The 21,929-nt window shown below is 35.8% G+C and overlaps 1 protein-coding gene and 1 long non-coding RNA gene across 2 annotated transcripts; one reads left to right on the forward strand and one right to left on the reverse strand.

Moving 5' to 3' along the window:
- The first annotated feature begins 1,670 nt into the window (after window positions 1–1,670).
- Window positions 1,671–6,956, forward strand: LOC116714503 (uncharacterized). Its single transcript, XR_004338068.1, has 4 exons — window positions 1,671–2,134; window positions 5,138–5,279; window positions 5,427–5,561; window positions 5,871–6,956. It is a non-coding gene; the product is annotated as an uncharacterized LOC116714503 (long non-coding RNA).
- Window positions 6,957–11,248: 4,292 nt separating this feature from the next.
- On the reverse strand, window positions 11,249–20,919 carry hopx (HOP homeobox). Its single transcript, XM_032555115.1, has 2 exons — window positions 20,602–20,919; window positions 11,249–12,004 (listed from the first exon to the last, which is right to left on the reverse strand). Exons 1-2 carry the CDS (start codon window positions 20,746–20,748, stop codon window positions 11,927–11,929), a joined length of 225 nt encoding a protein of 74 aa, XP_032411006.1. The 5' UTR covers window positions 20,749–20,919; the 3' UTR covers window positions 11,249–11,926.
- Between the last annotated feature and the right edge of the window lie 1,010 nt (window positions 20,920–21,929).

Consider the following 21,929-nt stretch of genomic DNA (forward strand, 5'->3'; position numbering starts at 1 on the left):
AACAGAAGATCTCTAGCAAATACCTAAAAATCACATTTGATATGCTGTAATCTAAACCACCAACAAAGTAGTTAGTGATTTAGAACTACTAAACCTGTTTATTGCAGTTTTTTGCACAAAATTATTCTTAGATAGTGAGATTTTAGTCTCCTCAGTTCTGCTTATTTTGAGCTCCGTTCTTAACGAGCTGTTTTAGGGCCTCTGTTGCTTTAAATCCAAATAATCAGCTGATGACCACAAACCTCTGACTCAACATTTACATTCACATGTGAAAATGGCTGCAAACAGGTACGCATTTTACAACTACACATCTTTGAAAAGCAGGAATGTAGCCTCCTGCACAACCAACAAAAGTTCAGCAAGTGGTTTCTGGATGTTAAGTCAACAACAAAACACCTACACTGGTAAAACCAGTTAAAAAAATGTGCTGGATCTCCGCTTGGGTTGCTAGGTAATAGGCTGGGCTTTGCGGGGGTTGCTAGGTAACAGCACTCTGTGACTCAACAATCAGGAGGATTTTGAAAATTGTTTTCAAGACACCAAAAAACATTAACGCATTGCCAAAACTCAACAGTGATTTTTTTTTAAGCACTTAGACTGTTTTTAGGAACAGAAATGGAAGTATAAAAATGTATAAAATGTGATTTTCCATTATAGGTCCCTTTAACTATTTAGGTTTATTGATTTACTTACAAGCTAATATATCTTACTTGCAAGTTAGTTTTATCTAATTCCAAGTATACTAATATATTTGCACTAGAAACTAGAACAAAAGTACTTTGTAAGATTTTGTGTTTTTGCAGTGTAAAAGTAGTTTTCAATTTCAAATGTCAATTTTCTTCCCCCTTTAGTGAATTTTTGAAACTTTATAGCTGTGTTGGAAACTTTTTGTCCCTTTATTGATCAGTGAGAAGGTGAGCTGGGGCAACCAGGAGCCGATATGGCCCATCTCCACCGCTGCTCTCAGAGCTACTCCGACTGCAAGAATCCAATACCTGGCTCAACACAAAAGAGACTTCTCAGCAAGGGAGGACCCCCGGAGGCAAGAAAAGCACCTGCAGACCTCCAGACAGTCATTATTGATGACTGTCTGGAAAACGATAGAAAGGAAGGACTGCTTGTGATTTGCTGACAGGCTTTCAGTGTCGCGGTAAATCAACATATTTGTGTGGGGAGTTTTTCACAAAGTGGATGTAAGAGGCTGCAAAGTGATGTTCAGGACCGACGCCAGGTCGGAGGCGATCTCCCCGGAGAGCTGTCAGGCTCAACCCGATGGTGATAAGTGAGGATTGTAGGTAGAGTTTGTTGTTCCTCTGCCTCAGCGATATTCAGGGTAATTTAATCAGAGGCCCACACAGGAAGGACCCCTGATAATGATAATTACACTGGAGCAGAAGATAATAGGAGTCATCAGCTGGTTTGGCTTCAAGTGTGGAGATGAAAACATTTAGAGGTTTTTTTCTGTTGAGACTTATTTATAAAACTCTGTTTGCTAAAGGTCGGAGATAAATCCACATTTTCCCCATGTTATAAGTGAAATAATTACTTTTTCATTAATATTAACAAAATATTTACCGAAAACAAGCATATGTTTCTTGCTGAAAGTTTATTTGTAAGTTATTTTTCTCTTATTTTAAATGTACTGATATTTACAAGCTAGAAAAAAATTACTTGGTATAATTTATGTCTTTGCAGAGTTGTAGCTATTTTATGCAGATACTGCATAAAAACATACATAACAATTGTTTAAACCACCCTTTTTATAAAGTCTTTATGATTAAAATAAGTTCTTTTTTGAGTTAAAGAGAATTTTCACATCATGTGTCATGATATAGTCCTTGGTGTTTATGAAAATGTAAATATTTCCTGCCTTCAGGTGGTTTTCCACTCATGCATCCAACATCCAGGAGTTACATTCCACCATTGTTCTGTCTGCCTCCACCTTCTTCCTTCTCGCTCTTTTGTCTGAGATGTGCAACATATAATGGCTTCCATTTTCCTGCAGGAAACATGAGGAGGAAGAGGCGAGCGTCTTCAGGAAGACCAGGCATCCTTCCTCCAAGACGTCTCAGTACGAAAACACTCTGCGATTGTCAGCGCCCAGAACGAGGAGCCGCGGCCCTCAGGAGCCGGGGTAAAAACTCAAACACAAACATAAAGGAATGTTTTTACGATTCGAGGTCATGTGAATGTCACTGATCTGGTTTACATGATGAGATTTGAGGAGCTTTAAAGTGACGGAGAGAGTAAATGAAATAATTGATTTTATATCTTTATTAAAATATAACACATTGACTTTAAAAACCATCAAACTTTGACATATGAGAGTTTTTTTACAGAATTAATAACATATTAGAGGATCAGCAGAAATGTTGTTGATGTTTTGAGACACCCATAGTAAGGAAATAAGGAAGCATGGACCCTTACAAAAAGAGAATATATTTACCAATGAGTTACTGGAAATATAATGGAATATACTGTATTCTAATATATTATTTTCTCTATACATTTTTAACATACAAAATATGTATTAAAAATATATGTATCTATATAATCAAGTCATATATTGAAATAAGGAGAAAAATAAACTGCTGCTTTCCATACATTGCAATATGTAATATAATAAATCCCAAAACATATGTACTTTTATTTTTATCAATATCCACTATCATGTATAAAAATTATATGGGAAAATGTATTGGTAATGATTAATAATTTTAAGTTTATCAAATAAACTTGATAAATACAATTAATATATGCAAAGATGTAGTGTTATTCAATTTATGATAAATGTATTTTACTTAAAAATGATTTAGAAACGTATTTGTTTATGTTTTCCTAAATCTATCTAGCATTAATTTACAACAAATGTAATTTCATGGCACTTTACAAGAAAATAATTTCAGTTCAATCACACAGTAAAAACACAAAATAACAAGTATAGCAACTGTAAATATCTTAATACACCTGAAATAAACACAACTTTTTTTCAAGTAACTTTTCTGCAGAATACAGGAGCCTGTTTTAAGTCAATAATTCCTTATTATTGATAAAATTGTTCCTTTTCCATGCTGTTTCATTCATTCAGTCAATCAAGTTTATTGTATTTTAGTCCTGTGTTTAGGCTGTGTTTGTTCTTTGTTATCTTTCTTCCTTTATTAATTATACTGTATTTTAATTGGGTTTTGCAATCAGTAGTTTTGATTTGTAGTTATTGGTGTGTTGCTGCTTACCCAGGTCTTTCTCGAATATGAGATTTTTAATCTCAACGAGACATTCCTGGTTAAATAAATGTTACATAGATAATCTTAACAGCACATTTAAGCAAAGAGGCAGTTCAAAGTACTTTACATCATAAAAACACAAAAATAAAAAGTTATAAAAACATAATACAGTCTCCAATTGAGAGACCAGGATCTAAATATTATAAAAATATTGCATGTTTAATTTTTAAAAAATTAAGATTTACAATAAAATTGCAAAAGAATATGGAATATAGAATATGCTTACAAAAAAAGTTTGGATTAGGTCGTATTGAGGTCATTTTGAAGGGAGCTGTAGAAAATAAACTGTAATCTATAGGTGAAAGGTCAAATTAGCATTTTCTGACGATTAAAGAGCAACGCAGCAGGACATATTTATGACATTTCCTGTTTCATCTTTATATCATGTTCCCAACAGAGTTCATGTGTGTCCAAATCGTGGCGGCCACAATCCAAACCAAAGTCTTGATTTTAATCACGGTCAAACGCAGCATATCATATTGTTTAAACATATAAAGATGAAGAAAAGGCTCAGGTCCGACACAAGCGTTCGGACATCTGTTATTTCAGTGTCAGGCTGTGGGAGACGAGACAATGGAGCTTATTGTACACGGTTCAGACCCCCGGGATGTTCGTGGAACAACCACGGAAATCTTTTTATAAATCATGAACTCGGTGTTGCTGGATTTGGAGGCTGCGTTCATATTTTCAGTTACAGAAACTTCAGAGGCTCAACTTTAAATGTGATGGGAATGAAAACCCTTAGTTATAATTTAGTCATCCCCAGCGGGGAGATAAATAAAGTGGAAAAATAACTTTGTGGAGAACGGAAATATATACTACAGCCTTAAAGGGAAGTATGACTGGAAAAAAGCATATATAGCTTAAATTGGAATAAATAAACTGGATATCATAAACTGCCAGGAGAAATGTCACCGACACTGTAGAGTAGTATGTCATACACAAATTTATGAGAATGGGGGGAAAAAATCCATTTGAGAAATTACTCAAGAAAGAGTAAAAAGTATTTGGTAAAAAAATAAAATTTTAAGTACTGAGTCATTTCAGATTTAATGTTTTCAAAATATGTAATCAGACAGACTAAAACATAAAGTTAGGTTTTAGGTATTTAAAAGTCCATAATGAAAGTAATTATGCAAACAAATAACATAATTACAAAATACAATTCAAGAAGAAGAAACCCTTCTTAAATGCAGCTTTTGTCACTCCATGTAAACAGGCCCTGTACTTTCAAATTAAAAGTTCCCAGAAACGGACCGAGGCTAAAAAGTATCATTTCAAATTAAAAGAAAAATCACTGCAGTAAAAACAAATTAAGTGCTTTCTTTTTGAACTTAATTTCAAATTATGGTATTTTAATTTGGAATTTCTCAAATTATCCATTGGTCAAAGAGGAAGATTACAAACAGCTTATGCTGCAAAAACAGAAAATCTTACCAAGTAATTTTGGTTGAGTTTCTAGTGAAAATATCTCAGTATATTTCAAATAACACAAGTAACTTTTCAGTAAGACACAGGAAGTAAATAATTCCTTAATATTAATTAAAAAAATATTAGTTCCATTGGCAGATTATTTCACTTATAACAAGATATTTTTCCCATAAGTGGAACAAATCTGCCAGCAGAACTAATACTTTTTAATTAATATTATGAAAGTTTTGACTTGAAACAATCTCCCATATCTTTTTGAAAAGTTACTTATAAATTAGTCTTGTTTTATTTCAAGTGTAATGCAATATTTGCACTAAAAACTAAACCAAAATTACTTGGTAAGATTTTGTGTTTTTGCAGTGTAGATGATCCCCGGTCTATTCCAGGTAAGATGTTAAAAGTGTCCCTTCATTGTCCCACAGGTCCCTTCACACACCTCTGTGTGAGAACAACTGTCCCATTTGGCACGTGGATCCCCGAGTGAGAAACGTCATCATCACCGCTCGATTGCTGCAGCTCTCACAGCCCAAACAAACCCGTCCTGACTACTGCAGCAACAGGGAGGTACGACACTGGAAAACCTCACATTCAGTTTGGAGAAACTTTACTGGAACAATTGCTAAGCTAAAGCTGCTTAAACTTTGTTCTGTTGTATCATTTGGCTCTGTTAACATAAAGAAAAACAGAGCTTTCTCCATTTTTGTCCCACAGAGTGCTGCTTCCATCGTCTCCTTAGCGTCCAGAACAGCTCGGATATCTCAGCGACTCGCCCAGTTGTCGCTGCCCAAACTGAAGCAGAGCAACATCTGCTACCAGCTGGGGCGCTTCGAGGAACCAATCTGGATTGTAAGAAAGCAAAATCCATCTATAAAGTGTCATCTCATTAAGCTTTTTAAATATTAAGTGGCTGCTTAGGGCCCCCAAGAGCACCAACATATAGGTATGGGAGACCCAAAATGAAAATCTGCTTAGGGCCCCAAAAAGGTTTGGGCCGGCCCTGCTCCAAAGCCTCAAAGCTATTTGCTAATTATAACAGAAGTTTTATCTCAACTTACTCAGCTGTCTAATTTCAGGTAAATTGTTTTTATTAATCATCAGCTAGAGGTATATTTTTTTATGTTCTTTTTTTTTTGTCTCATGCTAAATTTTAAACAGGTCTCAAGAGCAGCAAAAAAGGGTTCAGCAAGTGTTCGAGTTGAGACGCTGGCAGCACCAAAGCAGCTTCATAAAGACTACATTCCTCCACAAGAGCCAGAGTGGAGCCTGAGAGATGCTAAGACCAATAAGCTTCTGTGGAAATACTAAGAAAATTCTCTATTTCTGAAAATTGTTCCCAAATAGTTTGTTTCTTCAGAGTTTTACCTTTATTTCTGATTATATAGCACTGTGAAAGTGTTTACCTGATGACAGCCATCTTCTGTTCTTTCTGCTTTTTTGTCACACTTAAATGTTTCACATCATCAAACAAATTGTTGTATTGGATAAAGTTAAATACAAGTAAATACAAAAATGTGAAAAAGTAATGCCCCTTTTTTAAAGTCCTAAATTAACTGTGGATAAAGAGGACTTATTATGCAAAATTCCCATTTTTCATGTTTTATACTTGGATTTGGATCTCTGCTGCTTCTAAAAACAACCCAAGCACTTAAAAAAAATAAAACACCCTCCAATTTTTTGGCAATAAGTTAATATTTTTTGGTGACTGGAAACTGAGCCGTTTCAAAAACCTGCCAACTGTTCAGTCACATTCAACAAACACTGCACTGTTACCTAGCAACCCCAGAAAATTCCAGCATGTTACCTAGCAACCCAAGCTGAGTTCTACCCCACTTGTTCAGCTGGTTTTCAAAATTCAAATTCCAAACTACTTTATTAATCCCAAAGGGAAATTAAATACCACTGAATGAGGTGTACAAAGGCTGCTGGAAAAGACAAGTATTTTATTATTAATGTACCATTCAGAAATCATAGTTTGTACAGTTAAAAGGTCACCTGTAGTTTTAGAGTTTTACAGCGATCCCCACACAATAAATCTCATGCATCCATTTCTGGGAATGAAACTTTGAATTGCTGTAATTTCATGATTGAAAAATATTGCCGCTTTAAATTTCTGAGCTTCTTGCAGAGAAATCAAACCCCTCAGAAATAAAACATGTCTCTCACTGCAAGCTGGAAGCAGGGATCCACGTGGTTTTCTCTCCGCTGCTGAGTTTTTATTAAAACCATGTGTTTCAGACTTTGCACAATGTTGTGGTTCTTTCTGAGTATGTGATTTAGTCTAGATTGAATGCACAACAGTTTGTGTCACTTTACATTTTGTTTTTCCTTTCAGTTCCTTTTTTTAGCTGTAAAAGTGAGGCTGCACAATTTGAAAAAAAAAATCCAGTCTGATTTCATCTAGATCTATATTTGTTAATCTATTATACTCATACTACTGAAATTAGTTGCAATTTACACCACATCTAGTTTTTTTAGAGAGTTGTTTATGAATGAACTCTGTTTTTATCCTTCCTTATAATTCAGCAAACCTTGTAAGTTACTATTTCAACAACAAACCCAGAACATTTTCACTATCCAGGCCAAACAAAATAAAATCAATACCACCAGGTTGTTGTTGTAGCTGCAGTCACCACAAAGCTGGAAACTTGACTAAGACTCTTAACTTCTTGAGTTATTTAGATTTTGTTCCTTAAAGCTGTGTGTGTGGGCTGCTAGAGATGTTTTCTGGTCATTTCTTAATTACATTTTTAAATGTCTAAAATTAATTTTATTGAAAAGTGTTTTAGCAGTCTTTCTTTCATTGCCATCTTGCGTAAGCCAGACAGTATCTGGGTTTAAATTTAATAATAATAAAATTATTATTCATTTTATTATTATTACATTTGCATATGCAAATATGCATTTGCATATTTTTGTGCAAACACATTTGCAACTTGTTGGAAGAAATAAGAAAACGCTTTTTTTTGCTGTGCACAAGTGACAATGATTAGAAGATTGAACAAGCAGTTTTGATCTTTCTAATTGTGAGAAAGGAGAAAATATATGACACAGAATGACATAGATGTGCACCAGAAAGCAGAGCTTTTGAGAAAATAAGTCCCTACATTTGAGGGCATATCAAATGTATCCGTTAGGGTGGAGAAACAGGAACTTTCTCCCAACAAAAGGGCCTTCAGTAAATTTTCCCAGAGCGCTGAGAAACTGGCAGCAGCAGCTCCACATGATGCTGCTGCTGTGAGTTTGGACTAATAAATCTGCCGGGTTTCACCTTCTAAACTCGAGTGAGTTTTTTCAATCAGCCACTGTTTGTGTTGTAAATTAAGGAAGAGTAATTGGATGTAATGGATGTTATGGGAAGATTTCTGAACACAGTAGGTGGGGGATTGCTGCTGATAAAATAAAGCAGGAAAAGTGCCAACTGAGTTGTTAGCAGCTTATTCATCCATTCATTCTCTTCCTGATATCTTGGATGATTTCTTTCGACCTTCCCATTGTGTCAAACAAGAAAGCAGTGAGTATTTCAGGTGTGGCCTTAAAGTACACCCACAAGTGTGACTCAAATTAACTCAAATGTTTTATTTAACCTATCAGGCGTTTGTAAAAGGAAACCCAAAAGGTTTGACGTGTGTTTAAAAGTCAGTTATCTCTGTTTCTAAAGAAAATTCTCACTAAGTTTTCTGGCATTTCGTAAATAGAAATTAGAAGGAGAATTTGGTCTGATTTAATGTCAATTTTCTGTCTTTTTTTTCAGTGTATGTGAATATCTGGTTTAGCCATTAGCATAAACATACAAACCAGTCATATTATTGTTTTACAGCCTGTGTTTGTTGAGTTTCTGGTTATCTGATCATAATCAAACTCTGCTCAGCGAAAACAGAACAGTAGCTTTGTTGAGGTCTGAAACCCAACCAGCTGCAGAAAATAACTCGATGAGAAATCAGGAAATTCACAGATTAAATTTAGTCTGTGTACAAAGCGGTCTTTTCTGTGAAGTCAGGCGGAAAGAGGGTGATGCAGGCTGAATTCAGTAGATTCCTTGCTGCTCTGCAGAAATCTCTTAGCAGCAGACAAAAACAATCCATTCCTATTCTGTTCACACTCATCTCATCACATCTTAGTCAAGTTGCATGGACATTTTAACATGTTGGACCAAATCTGTCTCAGCTTTATGACCTCTGGTGTTTAGACATTTAAAAAGGGGTTGTCAAAACACAATTACTTTTCATTCATGATACAATTTTAAGTGACTCTGCTCTAAAAATTCCCACTTTAAACAACCCATCACATCTACGTCTTTTACTTTTGGGTAAATTTGTCTTTGAGAGTAAATCTGGAAATTAGTTTCACGTTGTGCCCTGTTTGCTAACTGCATTATAATCTTCACAGGGACATTTGCCTGCTAAATCAATATTCTATTTACAGCGACTTTCTTGAACATTTCAAGTTTGTCATATTACAACTACAAATTTTGTGTATTTTATTACCATTTAAATAACTCATGCTCAGCCAGGTTGAACCGTGAGCATCTATAAACATGTTCAAGTTCTGCCACAGATTTTCTATTGGATTTAGGTCTGAATGGATCTTTCTAATACATAAATACACTTTATTCTGCCAGATGTTAATGTGTCAGAGGAAAAGGTGAAAGGAGGAGAAGGGAAAGTTTAGAGAAGTGCGATGATGAATGTTTTGGAAACAGTGGCGCTACAAAAACAGAACATGCTCAGAATTAGACATGAGAACACCAGAGGGACGGATAGTGTTGACTCATTTAAAAAATACTCAAGAGAGGCTGAAACAGATTGTGTAGAGGATGGAAATATGTTGTAAAGGAGAAAATAGAAAAGGAGGAAAATCCTTTAAAGATAAGGTGAAATTAATGCATTCAACTCCACAACAGCAAAATATGTTTGCTGTTGTGGAGAAATGCAGCTGCAGTTTTTATCTGCAGGGCATAATGTGTGTTCACTGCTTTGATTACATGCAGTACACCAAACCTGCAGGATGCTACTGATATATTGTATTGGGCTCTTCTTTATTTCTTCTTAAATTTAAGTGTCAAGGTGAAGCCTAACAGATTTACCTTCACAAGTGGAGCATTACAGCTTTCTCTATAATGTTCCACTTGATATATATAATTCTACAATAAATTTATTTTGGTTTATTTCAAATGAAACTGAAAAAAGAGAAAAAAGCAACCTAAAAAGGAAAGAAAGGAAAGGGAACCACAATGACACATAACATACATATAGCATCAACTAAGTCACTGAAAAGCACAAGGTATTAATAAATACAAGATGTATTTAGCGGCAACCGCAGAAGAAAAATATTCCATTTAACCCTGAAAGCTTTTAGTGATGTTAAGCAATCTAAACTGTGAGATTAAATCTATGATTTATGAGAGAGCAGAGGGGTGTGGGGGGTCTTCAGATAAATAATGTGTGTTTTCAGCAGGGAATATAAAAATGTGCTTGTTCTTCAGTGGGTGTGACTTTTCTACACTTGGTTGAAAAGGAAGAATCCCCTGGGCTCACTAAACATCACACTGTGTGTTCTGCATGAGCAAAGAGGGGCTGTAGTCAAAATGAGGAGTAAAAGCCTATATAATATGAGAGCGGATGAGTGTAAATAAGCTCATAACACCTTTGAAAAAGCTGCTCTGTGAACAGATCTGTTACACGTTGGTCGTTTGTTTTATTCAAGCAGTTTCCCACGATCAGCGAGTGCGTGTTTGTTTTTCTGTTTTACTCCAGGCTTGTTCGCTGGAAAGATCATTCTCTCTTACATCACCGCCTGGTTCTTGAGAAAACAGTCGAGGCTTTATAGTGGATTGTCTGCGTTGAAACCTCTAATTTTCTCTTTAAAGTGGACCTATTATGCCAAATTTTACATTTTGCACATTTTTGTACTTACATTTTGGTTTCTTCCGCTTCTAAAAGCAGCTAAAGAGCTTTAAAAACACCCAGCTGTTTTTGCCAATAAGTTAATGTTTTTCCTTTTGGTATCTGGAAAATTAATTGTTTCAAAATTCTCTGGAATGTAATGTCACAAAGCAAAGCCCAGCCCGTTGCCTAGAACCCAAACTGATCTCCAGAACATTTGGTCAGCTAGTTTTACCTTTGTATTCACTGTACAATGGCTGCTGGAAAACAGTGTTTTGGCTGCATTCTTGTTGATTGTGCAGGAGACTCTACTTCTGTTTTTCAAAGCTGTGTTATTGTATAATTGATCATCTGTTTGCAGTTATTTTCACATGTGATAGTAAATCTTGAGTTGGGGTGGCGTGACCAGCAGCAGCTTATTGGGACTTAAAGTGATATAATGTACATATTTTATTGTATTTTGATTGATATGTACAGTATTTTCATGTATAGAAATGTTCAACCAAGGACTGGAGTTGTGAATCAGCTGCAGCTACATGCTCTTGGTGGAATGCATCAGTTACAGATTTGTTCTGTCCTGTTTGTGTGCATTGTCCCAGTTAAATAAATGAGTAAATAAAATTAAATGAAACAGCTCAAAATAGGCAGAACTGACCTAAGAATGATAAAAAAATATTTAATAAACATTTCCATATCCTTTTTTACAGTATTCAGACTTTTCCATACTTTATTTCTAAAGCACTTAAAATACAACATAGCAATAACATTTACAGCTGACCAAAGAGCTGTACAAAAATAAAAACAAAAAACAGCAATAAAAAAGGAATCAAAACATAACAAATATGAGGAAGGAGTGCAACATTAAGACACAGATGCTAGCTTTAGGGAATAAAGGGAACAAATTACATCACCTGCACTGGTTTAACCCATTGTTTCCCTCACTGTCTCCATGGTAACATTCCAGATTAAACCACATATGTTTCATATCTATTGTAAAGTAGAGATTCTCTGACGTCTTTTTACTGCTGAGACCAACTAAAAAACAAAAGCAAGCACTTCATCCACCCTCCATTGTATAATCTTGCTACATCCTGTCAAATGTAAAAGCAAATTCCTTCCACTTACAATAACATCATGTTTATTTATGTAAACAAGGCAGTTACAATGGCACACCAACAACTTCATATTCTGCAAAGACAAAGGAGCTTCGTAGATACAAAAAGGAGGGATGGACATATGGTGAGGCGAAGAGAAAAGGTTGGTCAGCCCGTTGAGGAGGAAGAAGGTCAGCTAAGAAGAGTTTGTGCATCAGAAGGAGGTCAGAAAATCTCAGTCCAACACTGATCCAATTGTTGGTGGTAGACCCTGCTCTTTCCTCCACTTTGCCATGCGCAGCCTGAACCATTTCTGTGGGAGAGAAACAGAGTGAGGAAGTTGTTAAAGCAGGTTGCAGTTTTTTTCCAAGGGCGCTAAGGCTGCAGGGCCTGAACAGCCAGAACGAGGACGTAACTCTTCACACTGAAATCTATAGCAATGATATGAGGGGCCGTTTAGGACAAAATTTACGTTTTGTCTCTCACACACTACCAAAAAGTCTCGCATACTCCAAAAAAGTAGCCACACACACTCCAAAAAAATTACGTTTTGTCTCTCACACACTACCAAAAACTCTCGCATACTCCAAAAAAGTAGCCACGCACACTCCAAAAAATTACGTTTTGTCTCTCACACACTACCAAAAAGTCTCGCATACTCCAAAAAAGTAGCCACGCACACTCCAAAAAATTACGTTTTGTCTCTCACACACTACCAAAAACTCTCGCATACTCCAAAAAAGTAGCCTCGCATACTCAAAAAAATTACGTTTTGTCTCTCACACACTACCAAAAACTCTCGCATACTCCAAAAAAGTAGCCTCGCATACTCAAAAAAATTACGTTTTGTCCCTCACACACTACCAAAAACTCTCGCATACTCCAAAAAAGTAGCCACGCACACTCCAAAAAATTACGTTTTGTCTCTCACACTCTACCAAAAACTCTCGCATACTCCAAAAAAGTAGCCACGCACACTCCAAAAAATTACGTTTTGTCCCTCACACACTACCAAAAACTCACGCATACTCCAAAAAAATAGCCTCGCATACTCAAAAAAATTACGTTTTGTCTCTCACACACTACCAAAAACTCTCGCATACTCAAAAAAATTACATTTTGTCTCTCACACACTACCAAAAACTCACGCATACTCAAAAAAATAGCCACGCACACTCAAAAATTACTCACGCACATTCAAAAAATACTCAAATTGCGTATACACACACTACTAAAATGTCACACACACACACAAACGTTAACTTTCTCGCTCACATACACTACTACCAGCTCGCTCACATACACTGTACTAACAGCTCGCACATTCACAGACGTTAACTTTCTCGCTCACATACACTACTACCAGCTCGCGCACATACACACAAACGTTAACTTTCTCGCTCACATACACTGCTAACAGCTCGCGCACACACAGACGTTTATCTCTCACATACACAAGACTAAAGTTGAACACACACACAGTACTAAGACTCGTTTTATGTATGTGTGAGAGCGAGACTTTTTATGAATGTGTGAGAGCGACACTCTTTTTGAATGTGTGAGAGTTGTCACGGAAGAGGCGGGGCATAATTTTTGGATCAAACTGCGCATGCGTAGATCCTAAACTATAAGTTTCGATTGTTGACTCACTGTATGTTCTATTACTTAGTATATTTGTGCTTTTAAATATATATAGAACGTTTAACTTTCTTGTAGATTAAATGTGCTATAGAAATAAATGAATCTGATTGATTGATTAAAAATAGCAAAATTGCTGTAGTACAATCTGTCCACTGGGTGCCAGTATTACAGGAATTATTAACCGGCGCCAACTAGTGCCGAAGAAGAAAGAGTTTGCTATACCGAACATGGCTAACTCTAATTCGAAACGAGAGAGAATTGGTCAGGCAGCTGCCATTTTAAACACCATTCTATCTTCTCCGGAGGCAACCAGCACTTTGACAGGCGCATTAAACGATTCAACGACTGCCCGCAGTGCTACAATCTGGCACCCAGTGGACAGATTGTACTACAGCAATTTTGCTATTTTTAATCAATCAATCAGATTCATTTATTTCTATAGCACATTTAATCTACAAGAAAGTTAAACGTTCTATATATATTTAAAAGCACAAATATACTAAGTAATAGAACATACAGTGAGTCAACAATCGAAACTTATAGTTTAGGATCTACGCATGCGCAGTTTGATCCAAAAATTATGCCCCGCCTCTTCCGTGACAACTCTCACACATTCAAAAAGAGTCTCGCTCTCACACATACATAAAACGAGTCTTAGTACTGTGTGTGTGTTCAACTTTAGTCTTGTGTATGTGAGAGATAAACGTCTGTGTGTGTGCGAGCTGTTAGCAGTGTATGTGAGCGAGAAAGTTAACGTTTGTGTGTATGTGCGCGAGCTGGTAGTAGTGTATGTGCGCGAGCTGGTAGTAGTGTATGTGAGCGAGCTGATAGTAGTGTATGTGAGCGAGAAAGTTAACGTTTGTGTGTGTGTGTGACATTTTAGTAGTGTGTGTATACGCAATTTGAGTATTTTTTGAATGTGCGTGAGTAATTTTTGAGTGTGCGTGGCTATTTTTTTGAGTATGCGTGAGTTTTTGGTAGTGTGTGAGAGACAAAATGTAATTTTTTTGAGTATGCGAGAGTTTTTGGTAGTGTGTGAGAGACAAAACGTAATTTTTTTGAGTATGCGAGGCTATTTTTTTGGAGTATGCGTGAGTTTTTGGTAGTGTGTGAGGGACAAAACGTAATTTTTTGGAGTGTGCGAGGCTATTTTTTTGGAGTATGCGAGAGTTTTTGGTAGAGTGTGAGAGACAAAACGTAATTTTTTGGAGTGTGCGAGGCTATTTTTTTGGAGTATGCGAGAGTTTTTGGTAGTGTGTGAGAGACAAAACGTAATTTTTTGGAGTGTGCGTGGCTACTTTTTTGGAGTATGCGAGAGTTTTTGGTAGTGTGTGAGAGACAAAACGTAATTTTTTGGAGTGTGCGTGGCTACTTTTTTGGAGTATGCGAGACTTTTTGGTAGTGTGTGAGAGACAAAACGTAAATTTTGTCCTAAACGGCCCCTCATACAATGACATGATAGTTACACGATTGGACTTGATGTGCTGCCAACTAATGAATTTAGGTTTTTTCTAAACTGATTTTTATCCAGAGGCCTCATGCTGCTTTTGAATGCAAACATCTTCATCTTAGTCATTGCATTTTACACTCACTTTAAAATATTGTTTGTTGAAAATTGCCATTAGGCTAATGCTAAAAATAGCCTCTTTTTAGTATGCTAATGTTAGCATAGTTTATTTGATAGTAAGCAGTTAGATTTTTTTGATGCTAGTTATACCAAATTGTCATTAATCTTTTGACAAAATTCATTATTTATGGTTTAACTTCATTTTGTTGAGTAAAATTAAGAAATTAAGAAATTAACATTAGCCCAGTAATACATTTGATGTAGAAAGTCTGTACAGATTAACATGCTAATGTTAGCATAGTAACATTCATGTTATGGAAAGGTTTTAATTAGCACTTAGGTTTTAGCATGTTAGCACTGTAGAAATAGTCATATTTATGGGGAGCAGGTACATCCTGTGCATGTTAGCTTGATAACATTTAGATTTATGTTATGGAAATGCGACAGTTAGCGGTAAAAGTTTGGTATGGTAACATTTGCATTTAATTTGTGGTCAATTTGTTCAAAGATGTCATTAAACATTTACATTTTTACATAACTTAGCATTAACAATTATCACATTTATGTTACAACAATGTAACTTTTTTCTTTTGCATTTTATTTTCCATTTGCTTTAGCTTACAGTACGTTTTGTGTTTTTTATGTGTTAGTTTACTAAACTCAAACTGACATCTGCAAAATTTACAGTATTATTTATGTTTTGTTTTTCTTTTTTACTGAATATTTAACATGGTATGTTCATCAGCATGGCATTAATATTCACAAATGTACACAAATGTAATAGTCGCTTGTACTGAACTCAGAAAACTGGTGTTCTATTTGTTGAATCTAAAATGCGTTGTAAACTGCAGATTGTGAGCTTTAGTCCAACAGTTGTTGCACTCTGACCACTCAGCCAGTAAGTGCCCCATTAAACTCTGACCAGAGGATGATTGTGCAGAGCCTCAACATACACCCTTGACCTACTGCATTGCTTTTCTGCAGTTCACGTTGTCAAGGGATTCAAAGCACCGCTGACGTAATCGTGATAACGCCAAGAGGAAAGGAGGGATACAGCTCTCTGACAGAAGACTGGTTGTTTGAGCTGTGCGTCTCACAGGCGGGACATTTTCCACGTTTTGTACTGAAAACACACAAAGTTCTCTTTTGAAAGTCACTTGGGAATAACACTAACGCAAGCCCCCAAAGCAATTCACGAATAGTCTCCAACTGTGCAGTCCTGCTCTTTCAAGTGCAAATAGTTGCCTTCGCACTTTACTTTACTTTTTATAAACTCCAGCAGCAAACTTTAGCCTTGAAGTAGTGCTTTTGGATTTTTATTTTTTATTTTTTTATTTTTTTTTTGCTACATGGTTTGCACTGAATTACATAAGTCAACTCTAATGCTGCAGCAAACAAGAAGATTTGTGCCAGAGTTTAAACATTGCACCACAGAGGCCAGAACACGTAAATATAATTAATGTGAAATGGGAGTGGTGGTTGGGTTGGGTTCCTTTAGCTAAACCTTCCCCAAATGCTTGCTTTGTTAACAAACACAAAACCCTGTACAGGAGGGGTGGCAGGAGGAAAAGAGGAGTTAAGTCGGGTCTTTTGATGAGGGGCCAGACCTTTACCTCATCCTGCCTGGACCGGGCTTCCCCGTCAGCTCAGCCTCCCACCTTTGTGTACAGTGAATGGAAACACAGAAAGGGTTGGATTACAAGCCTCCCTGGCCACATAATTAAATGTTTCTGATGTAATAGGCTGAAGATTAGGCCTGGTAGTATTAGTGGTTTTAAGTTTTCCGTGTTATGTTTTTTTAAATTTTCTAAGCTTTTCCTTTCTTACATTTATCTTTTTTTAAAAGGATCACAGCTAATCAATACCAGACTTTTCATTTATGCAACAGTGATACTGTATTGTAATTGGATAATGGAATTATCCTTCCTGACCTAAATTTATTGATTCATTAGAGAAAAGAGAAAACTGCAACAAAACAAACCTTTATATTTACATGTTTGTGCCAATCCTGCAGCAGTTTTCTTATTAGTGTTTTCCCTAGTGGCTCAAAAATAAAACTAAATGTGTCACAGAGCTGTATTTTTTTCTTAAATTACTTATTTTTACGACTTTAGAAAAATATTCTAGAACACATCATAGGGCATGCTCGTGTAAAAAGGAAGTCAGCTGCTGCAATAAAATGTCACAACGATGACCAAACCAGCTCTTGATTGCAAAAACACAAAATCTCACCAAGTATTTTTGGTCTAGTTTCTAGTGAAAATGTCTTAGTACAATAGAAATAAGACAAAACTAACTTACAAGTATTCAGTGAGACATAGCAGTTTGTTTTAAGTCAATAATTCCTTAATATTGAGGAAAAAGTATTAGTTCCATTGGCAGATTATTTCACTTACAACATGGGATAAATGTTTTGTTACAGGAGAAATAATCTGCCAGGGGAAGTAAGAAACTGTTTACTTAAAACAAGCCTATATCTTGCTGAAAAGCTACTTTTAATTTAGTTTTGTCTTATTTCAAGCATACTAAGATACAGTAGTTGCACTAAAAAAATAGAAAAAAAAAACTTGCTAAGTGACGTGGAAAAATTACATTGATTGAGTGATTTTACCTGAACAGTGCTTGGAAATAGTTTTTTTCCACGACACTAAGATTTTGTGTTTTTTTAACTTCATCATATAAATACTTCACAGATGCACAACAGCAAAAGACTAAATTAAGATTATTTAGAGCCGAGAAAACGTATTTTTTACTCTCTCAACCGATCTAGTAGGTTTCCTCGGCAACACATAACTGATTAAATCAGTGTTTTTTCAACTCATTTATGCAAATTGAGTCACTGCAGCTGACTTCCTTCAAGGCGTCAGGAAGTGCATTATTTATGCAGGTTTCCAGGATCTCCCTCTGTGGGTCACAGTTTACATTTTATGACTACAGGTGAGGTAAAATATGAATAAAATAAGAAAAAAACAAGTGATGTCAGGAATAATGTCTGTATAAGCAATAAATCAATTAACTACATAATAGATTAAAATGAGCTTGATAATCCCAAAAGTCCTCACTGGAATTTTTGCCTAATCATTCATATTTTTTTGAAGAACCTATGAAGCAAATGCTTCATAATCAAACATATTTATGGTTTCATTTGTGTTTGGTTTTGGTTTTTATTTTATTTATTGCTTTTTTAAATTATTATTATTTTATTTTGGATATTACCGCCTTCCTAAAATGACAACTTATGTCATTTTTTGGCAAATTTGATTTTTTCTTTGGCAAAAAAGAGATGGTGATTTTATTTCTGTTAGAGCTCTGCTTGGTTGCTAGGTGACGGGCTGGGCTTAACTGGGGTTGCTAGGTAACAATGCAGTTTCCGTTGATTGTGACTTAAAAATCATGAGGTTTTTAAAACGGCACCAAAAAACGCTCACTTATTATAGAAAGAACAGCTGGATGTTTTTTAAGGCTTTTTTTGGGGGGCTGTTTTTACAACTTGTTGAGATTCAAATGGATGTTAAAACAGTGAAAAATGTGAATTTGAATTTAAGCTGTTGGCTGATATTTGATCTTAGGGGCGCACTGTGACCAAACCAAATCTAGACCAAACCAGATGTGGAAAAACAAGCTGTAGCTCCTCCACTATAAAGCCTTTCCAGAACTTTGAATGAACAGAAAAATAACAACATGCTGAAATATGCTTGTTTGTCTTTCTGCTTATATAAACCACACCATAACTAAAGCTGGTGCAACTGGTTTGTTGGGTTGACGTACAAAGACATCACACCTGAAGTATGCAAGTGATTGTTTGGTGAAACATTTAGTTGCCATGTCAGAGTTGTGTCTCTTCAACTGCAGGCAGAAATTTGCCTGAAACACACCTGAACCTGGGTCAGCTCAATCAGACGGATTCCCAATAGTTATTCTATGATTCATCTGAGGTTTTCTTTACTGTGCTCTAACTGAGGCTCTGAAACTTCACATCTGGGAGCTGATAAGACAGATGCAAAGGCTTGACAGAAAGCTGAAGGAATTTCTCGGATGGGTGGGAGATGGGAGGGTTTGCATGTTGGAGAAGGAGGTAATAAAGTGACATGTTATTTCTGATAATCACTTTGTGCCTAACAAACTATTTAGAAAATGTTTCATTCTTTGAATCATCATTTATTCTTTGAATAAATTGCTCTGTTTTTAAAAGTATATCTAGAGATGAATTTGACACTGCTGATTTTTTATTATGCTTCTCTGTTGAACAGAAAAATCTATGCCTGCTTATGTATTTTGCGTCAGAGTATATCAGGGTTTAAACTGTTCAAAACCCTGAAAATGTTACTATTCTTATCATGAATGGACTTTGATCTGGCTGTAGGGAGCATTAAGTGACATCACAGCTACGTTACTGTGTGTGTGATTAATGTACGTCAGCACAGCAGTGGCCTGTGACTGAAAGTCATAATGCAGTCAACCAAAACAATGTAGACACACCCTCAGTGACAGCTAACTCTGTTTGACCAGTTTCTTAAACCCGAATCCACCCTACAAATTAATATGCTTTAGCAGGATATTCAAATGGCAAACAAATCAGCTTGACAAGTGTAGTAGTCTCATTTTATACAAGAAAAACAAAAGTCAAAACTTCTCACGTGAAGCTTTTATATCCAGTTATGCTTATGCTTGTCTCAGAATGCTCATCGACTTCACTTCAAAGGTTCAACAACATGACATAGTGACATTAACTCCTTTAAACATTTCAGCTCATATTTAATTTGAAGATCAAATACCAAAAAATGTGATATTAACATCCAGAAATTCTGCCTTTATTTACTCAGTTTTGCAGATTTTTTTTCATGTACTGTATATGTGTGCTAAACTGGTTCAGGTTCTATTTGATAATAATACTTTTTGTCATTATGTTGTAATTTTAACTTAGGGAGAACATTAATCAGTTGTGGAGTTCCTCAAGGGTATGTTCTCGGGTCACTTTGTATTTAGCATATCCACTTAATAAAACAAGTTGACTACATACACTGTATATGCCGATGATACAACTTTATACTACAACAGTCATAGTATCTGCAAAAGGTCAGAATTTCCTCCAGCTTAATCCCAAAAAGTAGAAGTTGTTGCTTCTGTTCCCAACTAGAATCAGGTAGAATTGGAAATCTTGCTATATTGGTCTAAACGTACGGATCTTAGTTTAAAATATATTTCAGAAGTGCTTGGGAAGTGTAAGCCTCGGGATTTAGCATCTAGATCATCAGAGACCTGCTTACTCTCTTTTCTCAGAACCAGAAACAAGGTGTGGCAGCATTTAGTTTCTGTGTTTCTCAGCTCTGAAAGCCTGAGATGTGCAGACACTTTCAGGTTATTTAATTCAGCGCTAAACCAGCTGTTTACTGCAGCTTTCAATCACAGACTTTCCACAAATGAACAACTGGAAGGTGAAGTTAAAGATTACATTTGCATCTTAATATTTGCGTCACATAAATGTTTCATATGTTTGTCTGCATTTTTAAGGAAAGCTTAAAACTTCCTTAAAAATGAATCTATCAGTCTGAAAACTCTTAGTGCCAACAAAAAAGTACTTAAAAGATACCCTATGAATCAGTAGCACTTTTTTTTATTCTGTTGTTATAAAATGGAGATATACACGGTTTAAACAAATAGATTATAATATATTTGCATTGAAGTTGAAACGTAAGTCTCACCTCTACGTCCTCCTCTGACACTCCGACCTCTGCAGCGATCAGCATGAGGCTCGTCCCCTCTGGATGTCTGTTGGTTCTGAAATTTTCCTCCAGTATTCGGAGTTGGTCATCGGACAGTACAGAGCTCTCTTTATGTTCAGAAGCCATGTTTCTCTCTTTTTCTCCCCGGTTCGTGGTCCCCGGTCAGTTCTGTACCGGCTTTTAAAGGCTCCGGTCCCGGATCAGATGTGAGCGCAGCTGGACGCGCAGCGTGGAGCGGCGTTTCCAGTGACAGCTCAGCGGGAAGCAGCGTGTGGATGTGGGAGTGGATGGTGAGTGTGTGGAGACTTTATTTACAACAGAGGAGGCGAGTCATAAAGCCAATCCCACCAACCAACCAACCCGCCCACAGAAGAGGAGGAGGAGGAGGATGAAGGGTACACAACATTGGAGGGACAAAAAAAGCAACCCAGCATAATACTTAAATACGTAAATAACTTTTTTTACATATTATAAAAAATAAAATAACAAAGTTATGCAAATATTTTTAATAATCTACAAAATATTTATGCAAAAAAGTCATAAAAAGCATATAATTAAAATAAGAAATGGTTTCAACATAAGTGCAATTTAGTAATTATTTTATAACCCTTTGTTGCAGCACAACAATAAGTTATTTTATTTATTCATCCCATTTAGATGACACAGCCTCACATCTTATTCCTAGTAAACAATTGTTTGCTGTTTATTTGCATGTTTATTATATTTCTGAATAGCTAGCTTTATGGAAGCTGAAGAATATATATAAATAGTAAAATAGTACAGGAATATATATTGTGTTTTACTATGTAAGAGGGGTGGAGATTAAAAAAAAGTGTAAACTTCTCACTTCTTTCTCAAGAAATACAGCAGCTAAAATGACTGATTCTTATGTTGCAAAATATTTTTCAAAATTAATTTTAATTTGTACATGTACGTATGTATTCTCGTTTTTGTTTTCTTTGTTTTGTTCTAAATAAAGAGAGCATATAATGTTTAATTAACTCTAACAATTATCCCATTTGCAGGTTAACCTTCATTCTGTGATTTAAGCTTTTTAATGGATCCTTGTTCATAGGGTTGACCCAAAAGATTTCTTAATAAAGTCACAATCATCAGCTTTGCTCTGCCAACACGATGCATCCAGAACAATAATTACATCTCATCACAGTCTATAAAAAGAGCAAGAAAAGACAAAGGTCTAGGCCATCAAATCTGTGGATAGTCAATGTATCCATTTAAATAAATTTATTTGACATACGTAGGTCAAGAACAGTAATTTTTAAGAATATATTTAGTTCTGCTGTAAA

This window comes from Xiphophorus hellerii, chromosome 23 (genome assembly GCF_003331165.1).
Source record: "Xiphophorus hellerii strain 12219 chromosome 23, Xiphophorus_hellerii-4.1, whole genome shotgun sequence".
Taxonomy (NCBI): domain Eukaryota; kingdom Metazoa; phylum Chordata; class Actinopteri; order Cyprinodontiformes; family Poeciliidae; genus Xiphophorus; species Xiphophorus hellerii.